This window comes from Macrobrachium nipponense, chromosome 38 (assembly GCF_015104395.2).
Source record: "Macrobrachium nipponense isolate FS-2020 chromosome 38, ASM1510439v2, whole genome shotgun sequence".
NCBI classification, from domain to species: Eukaryota; Metazoa; Arthropoda; class Malacostraca; order Decapoda; family Palaemonidae; genus Macrobrachium; species Macrobrachium nipponense.
This window is the reverse complement of record NC_061098.1, coordinates 22,485,490-22,498,710: the sequence shown is the minus strand read 5'-3', so window position 1 is coordinate 22,498,710 and position 13,221 is coordinate 22,485,490. Positions and strand designations below refer to the sequence as shown.

General features: G+C 41.6%; 1 protein-coding gene across 2 annotated transcripts in view; it reads left to right on the top strand.

Annotated features, from left to right (window-relative positions):
- Nucleotides 1-11,385, top strand: part of LOC135209424 (protein dopey-1-like) — a 50,208-nt gene extending 38,823 nt beyond the window's left edge. For both annotated transcript variants that reach the window (XM_064242106.1, XM_064242105.1), the window contains 2 exons: nt 9,123-9,258; nt 10,172-11,385. In XM_064242106.1, the coding sequence (XP_064098176.1) occupies nt 9,123-9,258; nt 10,172-10,435 (400 nt within the window). In that variant the 3' untranslated portion in view covers nt 10,436-11,385. The remainder of the gene's footprint in view (nt 1-9,122; nt 9,259-10,171) is intronic.
- The last annotated feature ends 1,836 nt before the right edge of the window (nt 11,386-13,221 follow it).

The window sequence follows — 13,221 nt, the reverse complement described above, 5'->3', positions numbered from 1 at the left end:
CAAAAACCGCCCACGGAGGCATTTGGCCTGAAAGGTGGTAAACACAACGCCAGCAAATTGGGAAGGAAAATAGGTCTTATTGTAGAAGTCCCTAAAATCCAGCTCGAAGCCTAGCTACTCTTGTGACTTGCCTCTCTTACCCTAAGCTTCCGTCAGACCGGAAATATCATTCCTACGACATACCCACTCTCCCAACAACAGTAGCTTCAGGAGACGGCATGGCTGCTACTTTTATAATAAATATACTAAAACTCTGCTGGGAAGGCGAGGCGTTCTATAGACGTAGCAGCTCCCCCTGTTAAGAAGGCATTCACTCCCTTTCGGGCGTGAAGGTCTTGGCTTAAATAAGTGATCGCCTCGACAACCCAGTTCTCCTACTCTAACTTGAAGTTTTTTGAGCAGCGATACGGCTGACTACAATGGCCTACCTAACTTATAGGCAAAGATGCTAAGTGTACTAACTTAATGTAGGGATGTAATCTAGCCTAAGTAATAACTACGGGTTGTCTGTGACGACAGTCTACTCTACCCCTAGATAAGGTTACTTGAAAATTCTACTTGCTACTAACCTAATGCCCTGGTACTAAATCATTAGCCTAACCTACTCAATACAGTTAAATGAAGACGCAATCATTCCAGAGTGTGGTACGCACAGCAGCAGTTCAGCGACGGAATTGTTAAAATACATAATGAGAGGTAAGATGCGTTGGGGATGATGAGTGGTTAATTTACCAGGAGGGAAAATGCAATGAGGTAGTTATGACATTTACATGAGTGTTAGTATCAACCAATTTCTAGGGGTTAGAGGGTTAGTTCTACTGGCAGAGATCAGGCTGGCTACCTTCTCTGGGTAGGTGCCAGGATCACTCTGCAATTGAATGCGACCCTGTACCTCGGGCACAGGTGTCAAAGAGAGCATGTGGCTCTTTGGTTAGTGTGTTAATGATTGGTTAGGTCCCTTCTTCTTCTTCTTCTTCTTATTCCTCCAGGACCTGGCTATACTAGTCCTAGGAGTAGACGGAGCACAGACTCTGGGGAAAGGGGGAAAGGCCAGAAAACGCCGGCAGGAGCAGAGGCAGTGGTAGCCTGAAGGATTTCAGGAGAACAACTACTTACGTTCGGTCTCTGTAGCAAACCGTCGTAGAGGTGGAACCTACTGCAGGGGAGGCCCTCACTCCGGCTGCTGCGACAACCGTCGTGAGGGGAAAACTCCAGGCTGACTCCTGGTCGGGCAGTTCCTGGTTTTCCAGAGGAGGTACAAAGGTAAGGTCTGCCGGAGGTTCATCCTCGGGCGACAGAGGTGAGGGTGAAGAAGACTCATGGACTTTGGTTGGCCATGGGCTGCGGTAAGCTCCATGCCCGTTGGAGGATCTCCTGTTAGGAGGATCCTTGGTTAGGTTAGGCGCCGGCGCTAGCTCAGGGCCAGGCGCAGAGGTCAAGTTCGGTGGTGGCTCTACGTCCAGGCTGGACGGAGCTTGGCACTGCCCAGTGCTGCCAAGTGGCACTGGCAGAGAGTTGAGGTCGACTGGACCTGTGGCGGGTACTGGAGGTGCAATACCTCTCAGCGTGCCCTTGGAAATGGGAGACCTCAGGTCATGCCCTAGGATAAGGTCGTAACCTCCTGGAAGGTAGCTTGCAACTGCAAGTGTACATACCTTGGCAAGGTGAGGTCGTACGACTCTCAATTGGACGGTGCCGAAGGATCATCTTACTATGATTGATGCCTTCAATCGTGATCAGTTGCCGTCTATCAATGGTGCCCCACTCGGGGGATTTGATCTTCCCGTATCAGGGGAGATTTGAGCGCCGGACGTCATCAAAGGCTCTGGAACATGGCTTGGTGGATAATGACCTTGGATGGGTGCGACGGTTATAGGGCCCTGAGCTGGGGGTCCTAGTAACGAAGGATTGGTAACTGCCATAGCGATGGCAGGAATATTGTAATTCGCGCACCCTACGTAGTTGGCAGACAGTGACCCTTGCGGCCACAGTCTCGGCAGAACTGGTTCGAGAACTTCTTCTGTGGCATTGGACGGTAAGGCCGAGATGGCCCCACAGGTTGCGAATCTGTGGAGTCACCAAGGCTGGCAGTGTGCTCTGGCACAGGTGAAGAGTCCTCTCTGGCCGTGATTTGAGGTGGTGAGGTAGCTTGGCCCTGGAGTGGTGTGGGGGAGGGACATCCCCAGAGGGAGGTCCCGTCCCAATAGGAAACTACTCCATGCCGAATCGTACGTACCACACCTAGGCGGTGAGGTTTGGTGCACAAGGAGTGGTGACCTGCAGGACGACTGTGGGAACGGTCTTGGACTGCCCTTCGACCCAAGTCATGGCCCACCTGATGTGCTCGTCAACTGTGGCACTGGCTGGCACTTGGTCCCGGTCTATAAGACACAGATCGGAGCTGGTATCTACCGTAACTGGCAGCGTCACAGGTAGGGTAGAGCCATCCAGGGGTGCCACTGTGACTGAAGAGGTCCACACCCGCTCAGGGGTGAGACCTGGACTCGGGCATAACGGCCGAGGGTTGTGGCACTGATCAGGTGGACGTGCCGGGGTCGAAGGCACGTGCTTGGGGCACCCGGGATATCCAGGGGAGTAGTGCCCTGTAGCCCCACAGGCTCTGCAGGAGTCCCTCTGCTGGGCCTGGCTGGTCCTCCGGAAGGCATCTGATTGGTCTTGAGAGGAGGCTGAGGCACCGTTCTGGTGGCATGGAGGGTTCTGAGGGGGTTTTGGGGTTTGTGGTCTCAGCGCTCTTGAGGCGGCACTCTGCTTGCGAGGGTGACCCACTTTTCTTGCAAACGTTTGCAAGGTTCCGTGGGTGTCCCTTGGTGGTCCGTCCTTTGGCCCGAGTTGGATCCAAGAGAAGATGGACCGGGGGTGGCCACTTATGGCATCGGTGGGTGGTTGGCTGTTGAGGGAGGGGTTTGAAGGTCGCCCAGCGGTCGTCAGCCAGGCGACAAGCTTCCGCAAGTGTCTTGGGTTGCTTGTCGTTTAAGGTGCACTGCGAGTGGCCCAGGTACACACTGGTAGAGGTCTTCCAGCATGATCCTGTTAAACAGGTCCTGGAAACTCTGTGCACGACATGGCCTCGAGCCAGCGCTTTCCGGCTTGGATTTGTGGTAGGAGTAATCTCCCCAGGCCCAACCAACTTCCTTTGCCTGACCTCTGAAACGCTGCCTCCACCTCTCCGGGGTGATTTCATAGGCCTTTGTAATGACCCGGCGAACTTCCACCAGGTCCCCTCGCTGACCCTGATCCAGTGAGCGGAGGGCTGTCTTAGCCTTGCCGTCCAGGTGCTTGGCAAGCAGGGCGGCCCTCTCTATCTCAGTGGTAGGGTAGTTTTCGAATAAGGCTTCCACTTCTTCCAGCCATTGCCTCGGGCTCATCCTCAGTCCACTTCGGGGATGAGAGCGTTAATGCTGGCAATTAGGGTTGGACGGACACTGTAGGCGTGGGGCTGGGAGCTGGCTGCATGGCTAGGGCTTCGGCGTTCACCTGTCGTGCCTTCTCCACCTCGAGCTCCTTCTCCTTGAGAGCTAGCTCATGCTTCCTCTCTTCTTCCCTTGCCTTCCTCTCTTCTTCTCTGGCGGCTCTCTCTTGCAGGCGCAGATCATCCACCTGCCCCTTCACCCACTGGGTGAGTTCCTGCCCAGTGTAACCGGCGTTCGTGCCCAGAGCCATGAGGGTCTGGAGCCTTTCCAGCTCCATGGATATATGTGGTTGGGCAGCAGAAGCCATTTCCTTAGGCTGCAGTGGAGGCTTGGATGAAAAAAATCTTAAAGGACTGGGTGCTCTGTGGCACTTTCTGATGAGGCGGACAAATCAAATGGAGTGTGCGGCGCACGTCACACTAAGGGGCGTTCCGCAGGACGGACACGCAGGTAGAATGGCTACCTATACGGCCTGTACAGGTGCAATGGCACTTATGAGGAGGCGTTCCTTTGAGCACTGGTAATCGTGCTGGTGTGTCCCGGACACTACACGCAAGTAGGACTAATATACTGAAGTGAAATGGCACTGCTCATGGCAGAGGGTAATAGTGGGGGAGAGAAAGTAAAAGGTGGGAGTACTTCAGCAGCCAGTCGATGGACAGTGTCAAGAATTAGTGGCACTGTGAAATGGTAAGACCTGACGTGCACTGGTGGTGGCCAGTCCTAAACTGGTAACGACTTCCCTGTCTGGAAGTAATGAATTGGCGTGGCACGCTGTGCGAATTGTGCTTGCGGTATACGCAAGTCTTTTGTGATAAAAGAAAATGAAAAGACCACTCGGGCAACGACAGGTAATGGAAATTTTAGGAATGCTCAGTCCCTCGCTGAAGTACTCGGTAAATAAAATAAATAAATGCTTGCAAACTGCAATGGACACAGGCGCGTACGTATCACGCTGTGTAAATGAAAGACACAAGAGACTAAAATAATGTTAATTCTGCATGCTATAATTAATGGTAAGATGTAGTACTCTTGGCTTCGTGAATACTGTGTTCTGGTTTTCTCTCTCTCTCTCTCTCTCGGAGAGGGTGAAAAAATGATATATGAATGAACTCCCTTATATTTGAATTGAACTAATGTTTTCGTTTAATATGACGCAACTTGCGTTAAATTATCTACTTACGTTAACGTTTTTTGTGAAAGAATTGCTTTTGATAACGTTTTATGAAAAATGATAACGCGCGCGGTGAACGATGTTTACGTTAATGTTAGCGGCTTGCGCTTATGAAATGATTTGCGTTTCGATATGAATTTAACAAAGACGCGTTTTACGTTAACAATTCTTGCAAGTGACTCTACTTTTAAGATTTACGTTTAACTTTAACGTAAGGACAAGTGAAAAATTACGGTAAGGATTTGAAAACGATGTTAGCAAACAATTGTAAATGAGGTTACGTTAAGTGAAATGAAATTTTCGCGTCAGCGCGCGACGTGAGCGATGCGAGGTGAAACACGTGAGGCGAGAAAGAGCGTGTTAGCACCACGGTGTGCTAGCATTGATGGCGAATCAGCTGATTCTCTGTAAATGCGAAGGCAATTTACAACACAAAATTCTACTTTCTTATTCAAGGCGAATTACGTTAATTTCTCTGGCAGGACGATAGATACTAGTACCGAGATCGATATTATTTACGTTAAAACTTCGAGACTTACGTTACTTTGCTTAAATTGTTTAGATAATGTTGAAAGAGGAAACAAACATGGCTGCCGCTGTGAATGAGACGAAGGTTGGTTGAGACCGCGCAGGCGCGAGAATGCTCTAAGCTGAATTAAGCTGAGAGGTAGCGTTCGTTAACCAACACTTGGAATGAATAAAACTAAGTTAAAAATGGATACCCTAACATATCACAGACAAAAGAATTGTACACTTCTTTGCCGTAACTATTAGTAAAAACACTCCTAACTAGCTAGGCTTTCAAACACAGCAATAAACCCTGGCAAAGCACTTCCTAGTTTTGATCTGGTTCTTTCTGGCATCTATTCTACACACGTGCTCTGTCTCGTCCGACGAGCACAATGCGATTTATAAAATAACAGAATTCGCTCGGCGCTCTGGCCGTTACAATAATAAGATTTCTACCTACGCATTTGTTTAACACACTTCTACAATAAAAATACTTAAACGTACCTTAAGCTAACATTGGTTATAGAATAATCATATTAATGAATGGAATACCTTACCGTGAGTCAGTGTGTCTTCTTTCCCTGCAAGTGTGCTTGATTTACTTTTTGTAAAATAATTTACAGTTTACGTTTTACAACGGATAACGCGATTTACAAGCTTTTTTAAGCAAGCCCGGATTTGATCCTCGGCGAGGTCGCAATGTTACGTATATAGGGCCTTGAGAGAAGCTGGATACGTAAACGGAAATAATTGAGGGATTTCAAGAGGGAATTGCTTGAACTTACCGTAAACTGATAGTTATTAATTTCTTTCTTTAGAGGGAAGGTCGCCAGAAAACTCAGCTCGTTACTTTAAAACTATTTATTTACAAAAAGGCCCGTGCTGGCCTGGAGAAAAGTTAAATGATATTGGCCCCCACGTTGGGGCTTACTCATCCAATTCAAGCTGATTTTCATTCACTTGGGTTAATGCACACTTGCGGCAGAGAGACGGCACGTGACTCATGGAATCTGGAAAAGAATCCCAGATTAAACGAGATAAAAGGAAAAATGACTTCTTGCTTTGATTAAGGCTGATTAATTCTCTAACATTGGGGAAGGTAAACTCGAATGGTTCACTGAGGTATGCACGAAAACTTGGTCTTTAACAAGTCACAAAGGGGAGCACGTGGCCCGATGAGGACAAAGGGCTTCTGATGTAGAAGGGGTAAAAATGAGAATTGAAAATGAATTTAGCAAGAGTCGTATGGTAGTAAAAGGTGCTGGGTTGAAGTTTACACTTTCAGACGTACCTTTATGCAATATTCTGTGTATCCTTGTAGAAGAATGCGGCCTGACCTCTGTTCAGGTCTGGGGTTCGTGTCCACCAGTACGTCGTGGGTAGGCCTAATTTTGGGAGGCTGGCAATTTGACCTCTGTCTGAGATCACGTCTTGCAGCCGACTGAGAGCGATACTGGGTGGTTTCGAATCACGGGGCTTCCAAAAACCGCCTCGAGCATTTTGCCTGAAAGGTGGTAAACACAACGCCAGCAAATTGGGAAGGAAAAATAGGTCTTATTGTAGAAGTCCCTAAAAACAAAATCCATCTCGAAGCCTAGCTACTCTTGTGACTTGCCTCTCTTACCCTAAGCTTCCGTCAGGACCGGAAATATCATTCCTACGACATACCCACTCTCCCAACAACAGTAGCTTCAGGAGACGGCATGGCTGCTACTTTTATAATTAAATATAACTAAAACTCTGCTGGGAAGGCGAGGCGTTCTATAGACGTAGCAATAGTAACTTAATTTTTGAAAATAAACTTAAACATGAAAGGGGGAAATTAATCAAATAATTCTCAAAACCTTGTTTCCTTGTCTTTGTTCATAATTATGAATTACAGTACCTAAATCTTGTCACTATTCATTACTCGTGAGGCAAGGTATCAAAATAATTATAGCAGTCAGCTGGCATAAACCGTCTTCATGGACTGTAGGTCGTTGAATTTACGCTTAGTTATAGGGCTGTCTTGATGAAAACAATGGAATCCATTTAACTTCTACATTTTGAATCCGTTGTGGGCAGTCTCTCTCACGTTGAGTGGATGTTAAATGACACCCTGAACTTCACTGTTCCATCACTTGGTACATTTAAACCTCACAGATCGTGGGGGACCACTGGGGATCTCCTGACTTTTTTACAGGTCTGATGCTGGTGAAGAATAAATTCTCCATCTTCATGAAGTCTTGGTGCTTCATCTGTTTGACTATGTAGTGGGATAGTTTTTGATCCTCGCCACACTGAATAAGTACTGCATAATCTTGTTCTGTGAAGACAACGTTCACTAGTTTTCTTCAAATAGTGCTATGCATGGAGTCGCACTCCATTTGCGTATGGCCTACAACTAGGTGCTTCTGCACGATGCTGATGCCATGTTTTCTGGCAAGCAGAATAGGCATTGGCAACTTTCACGTTTCTGTTCTGGTAGCTAAATCCATCACTCCAGATCACAAGCTCTTGTAAATTAGGGCTCTCTGAAATATAGTCTCTCTGAGATAAGTTCCCTCATTGAATTTATTTGTGAAGTAAGAAATTCCACAGCTCTTGCTCCACCTAAATTGCATCGTTTGACTTAGGCAGTAAAGGTCTATTTGCCTAAGTCAGTCTTGTGGTCACAAGACTGACTTAGGCAGTGCAGAGACTAGTGCCTAAGTCACCTTGTGATTTAGGCAAAATGTTTACTGTGAATTCTCGCCCACTCATACTCAACCAATAAGTTAGGTAAGTATATCAAAAGGTGCGCCTCAACCGGGAGAACTGACTTAGGCAAAAAATCCAAAAATCACCCAAAAAATGACTTAGGCAATTATTTTAATAAGGTGACGATATTTAAATGGGTTTAACTAAAAGGATGATGCACTCCCACTCTCCAGTTATATCACCAAGCAAGTATGATGTAAATGGGAATCCCCATAATGGCTATACAGTGGACGCCCACCTATTCACGGTTCTGGGTTTTGTGGCTTCACCTATTCGCAAATTTTTCTATAGAATGTCTATCCACATTATTCGCTGAAAATTTGCTTATTAGCTGAATTTTGTATAGAGAAATATATTTAGTAATTACTGTAATTTAATTTTCATGACTACTAAATGTATTTTTCATGATGAAACTATTAAAAAATGCAGTTTATAGTGTAAGTGTTTTAAGAGGGCTTTTTGGTGTTTGAACTATCAAAATAGGCAGTTATAAGCATTTTCAAAGGGGTGTCAAGTATTCGTGTATTTGAGCTATTTGCGGGAGGGTTGTGGTATGCATCCCGCACAAATCCTGTGAGTCCACGTATTATCTGTAGAAGGGTGAAGGAAGGTTGGTCATTCCTTTACCATTCTTTTTGGAAAGGATCATACGTAGTCTGGTATTAGGATTACCCACACTTCCCATGAACAGCATCTGGATTTCTAAAAATGCTTAAGAATGACTAGAACATGATACTGTGATGACTATCCAAGGAACCTAGCCATACTACTGTGTCACCCATAAATATTCAAACAAACATGCTGGATGTAGGTGCAGCCAAGTAGGCAACCATCAATGAAAGAAGAGGTCACTTGGTTGGGAGAGCGTTGATAACATGGTTCATCTGGAATACAAAACTAATTTGTGAAGGGGAAGGAGAGGAGAGAAAGAACTGAAAAAACAGATAAAAACATTGATAATTTCTCTCTACTAATACAGTCAGGAACATTTTTAAACCACAAATGAATATGCATGTACATTGGACAAGCAAGTGTGAATAGGAAGGAGAGAAGAGAGAGGGAAAGTGGGTGAAAAATGAGGGAAGTATTGATAATTTCCATGTTGCAGTGCTTGAACATTAAAAAACCACAAAAGGGAACATTAAATGAGTCATGAATCTGTTTGAAAAAAAAAATTAAAAATTGTAAAAATCTGGTGAGGACAAGTATTACGGTTATCCATTTGATATGCAAAATAGATTTTTCTGAAATTTGTTACGTTTTTGCAGGTATCGTTGGGCATTTGTTGGTCCAATTCCTAATGTAAAGAATGAAGAAAAGAATGAAGGAGCTGGCAACATTCTTCTTAAAAGCTGTGATTTTGTGCCTCACATTGCCCGCATAGCTAAACTGATGGCTGACAAGGTATTTGAGTGCTAAAATCCAAATTTCTTTTTTTTATTGATTTTTATTTTGATATAAAATATTTTTAGTCATGGTTATATATTTCAGTATCAAGTGGCAGAATTGCAATTGCATTAGCCTCCTTTTTTGTTCTTGTCATCAGAAATTTTAGTAAGTTGAGATTTCATTCCTATCTCTATGTACCACTTCTCCTTTAACTGCTATTAAGGTCTGCTACAGTGATCCATGCTCAAAAGTGATGCCATATGATTAATTTTATCACCCTGTAACACTGACGCAACGTAAAATGTCATTCAACTTTTATTTTTTTTATGTTTTACTCCATCATATATGTTGATAAGTTTGTAAATTCAATAAACTGACTTTTTCCACTTGGCTATATAAATGATCACCGTTATGCATAGGTGTTATTCGTAGTCTGTGGGAAATTATTTTTTTTTTCAGCATGGTAAGCTCAAAGCTACTCAAATTGCCAATTGAAATTACCTCTGCAGCATGTACATATATGTAACAGTTGGTCTAACAAGCTCAAAGATTATAAAGCATTTTCAAAATAGAAATATGAATAGTACTAGTTAATTCACATTTTCTTAACTTTTTTCATTTATATTTCCATGGTAAAGTATTCTCATTTATATTAGAGAGAGAGAGAGCAGTTACATGCACACCTTCACTTTTTATATATTTTTCATGGTACAGTATTCTCATTTAGATTTGTTACTGTATTCTTTAATTTTTTTTAATCTTTCAAACTAAAAGATAAACGCAATTGTGTGTGGAGAGAGAGAGAGAGTCTACTTATTTAAACAGATACTTTTATTGGCAAAATGCTCATTACATTACAGAATGTATCTATACATCAGTCAGGAAATATTTTTCCTTGAAATTTCTCATTTTTTTTTCTTTGTTACAGCCTGCAAATAATAAGAACAACAACAAACTTCTCGACCATTGCCCAGGTCATTTGCTACTTACTGCACCTAACATATCTACTTTGGTAGATCTTCAGCCATTCTTTAATACCTTAGTATCCCCATCATTTACTCCAGTAGCAGCGACTGTTGGTCATTCAACTACTTCATCAACTGTATCAACTTCAGGATCTGGTCTATCCTCTAGTCTTTCTCACATAGAGGCAGTTATTGAAAGGGATTTTCTTGAACCCTTGCCTTCATAGATTGTGGTTTTTATGATTTTCTGTTTTCTTCAAATGTGATTATTGCAGTTATCAACCAAAGATTTATTGTAGCTGAACTGGGTGTGCAGTTGACTGTGCAGACAATAATTCTAATTGATTTCTAAAATGTAAATCACTCAGGTGCAGCTGTAGTTGTTATTGTAGTAACAGAATATTTTAATAAGTTTTAGTGTAGTTATTTTATCAAAGATTTGTTTAATGTAAGACTTATCATGGAGCAAAAATCTCTGTCCTTTGTGATTATTTGACTCTTCTGAACTTGAGAGGTGTCTTGATCTTGATACCTTTCAAATGTGGAGTGATGATTATTATATATATATATATTTGCAATTTTTCCTCTCATGGAAGATGAGAAGTTGTCAATAATAGAATTGCTTTAGAGCACAATATAAGACCAGCCCAGTGGCATGCAGATAGTACACATACTGATATATGAAATTCCTTCTATGTATACACATACTGAAAATGTTTCTAGTTGAGATTTAGATTTAGATTATTACTTTATTTGGAACTGCTGTTAAATATAGGGTGCTTGGTCATCAGGTTTTCTTTTTTGATTTTTCATTGGATTTTGACCTTTTCAGTCACAATGTAGATAAGGTACCGTTATGAAGAAAAATGATTCCCATAGGGAGGTGGAACATGACTTAACAAATATTGTAATTTGAATAATTTTCTCAAATTTGAACAGCGAAAAAATATGTTCTTCATAGAAATTGCGGTTACAGGTTCCAGTTTATTTGTTGTTGTGTGGGCATATTTACAATGATGGTCATCACTAATGTGTATAAAAATATGAGTAAATCCTCATGTAATAGTATGTAATATTTGAGAAAGGTATAAGTTTTGTAACCATGGAATATCAGATGTAATTACATGAAGTAACAAGTACTGCAGTATTTTGTGATTAAAGTAACTGTGGTGTAAGTCAAGAGAAACTAATTATGCTATATTTTGTTGCCTTTGTTAGTGTTTTTGTTGTTGTATTTACTTGTAGGAAATTCTCCGTATGAAATGAAATACATAGTTATTTTCACTGGAATGTCTGTGCCGATACTATTTTTCCTTTTTCTTTAAAAAATATGGGATTTATCTGTGCATATTTTTTTTATGTAATTTTATGTCTTAATTGGTTTGTTTGCAGTTCTATATTTAGTATGTAGCGTGCCATTGCATATAACTGGGATTTTCAGTTCTTTTTGTAACTTAGTTTTTTAATATTTGTAGGTGCTAATAGCATTTTTGTTGTTTATTGAAGTTGTTTGATATAGTACTGTTAAAAAAGCATATATAAAAAGTAGTGTAAAGTCAGTATTAGTTTTGTTGTTACTTGATTTGTATGGATAATAATTGCTGTGATTTGGAACTGTACCTAGTTTTCTCTAAATAATTTAATCCTTCTTTAAATGAGGCACTGCAAATATTTTTATCAATATGTTCTAAGAGGTATATTTGTATGTGGTGTAAATGGCGTTCAAATGAACATTGGATGGGTCCTGAACCAAGCATGAGTGGTCTGTTCAAGGAACTGTATACTAATGCATTAATTTTTTTTTCTGTCTAGTTGAAATAGGCCATTCTTACTCCTGAAGCACTATAATATATAGTGAGGCATGTGTTTTGACTCATTTGCAAGGATTACTTGAAAGTATACATTTATATTCTTTTTGATGAACAGATAGCTGGTAGTAAATGCAGAACAACTAGCATACACACTGTTGTAAGGGAATAATACTTGTATGCATTTTGTTTGCCAAATTACAAAGTCGACATAAATTTTGTGCATGTTATGTTGGCTTTGCCTTTGGAATTCTGGTACATTATATGTGAGGCTTATTTAATCTAAAAAATTTTAATGAAATTGTATTGAAATTACATACTGTATAGCTACCATTTGGAAAATTAGCAACAAAAACTTTACATACCTTGATAGGGTTCTATTGTTAAGCTTTGTGATGAATGTGGAAATTTGAGTAGAAATGATGGTGAACTGGGGGGGAATGTTTTGTGTGGGTTTCACAATTTTATGTCATAGTTTTAAACCAATCTCATGAAAATACCTTTTCTATTGTTCTTGATAGGGGCAATCATAACTCAGAATACATTGCATTCTTTATCCTGGGGTGAAAAACAAGAAAAATATGAGATTCCTCTTTGTTGGTCTCACCCATCGCCCGGTTCTTGCCCTTGAGCCAAATGTATATATCGTGAATGAAATTTCTTAGAAAGTGGTTCATCTTTTCCAGTCTACTCCCACAACCTATTTCCTCTAACCTATAAATAAATTACCAAGTCCCAAGGAAATTGCCAAATTATATTTGTCGTACAATTCTAAAAAAAATGCAAATTAGTAACACTTTGTGATGAAAGGATCATTCCCTTGGAAGATCCAGTAAAAGGCCTTAGTTCTTGATGAGGAGGTGATGAATCTTGTTTTTTCTGAGGGTTGATAAATAACACAGGAAGTTATCTGAAGTGGTGTCATATATTAAAAGCTACCATCGTATTGGAAGGAAAATGTATTTGTTGTATCAGTTTTACTTAGTACAGTGGAAATAGGAACTAAAATGGGGTTATAAAGGTTTGAATTGAAGGATTAAAATTAGAGGAGTATGTACAGTTGCAGAAGTGGCCAACCAAGAATGAAGAAAATAAAGAGAATGAATAAGAGCTGAAGAGATTAGTGCAGGTAGGAGTCCAAGGGACACAGCAAAGAATCTTGATTACTGTTTGTAGTGTGTTACATAGTACGAACTGTAGGTATT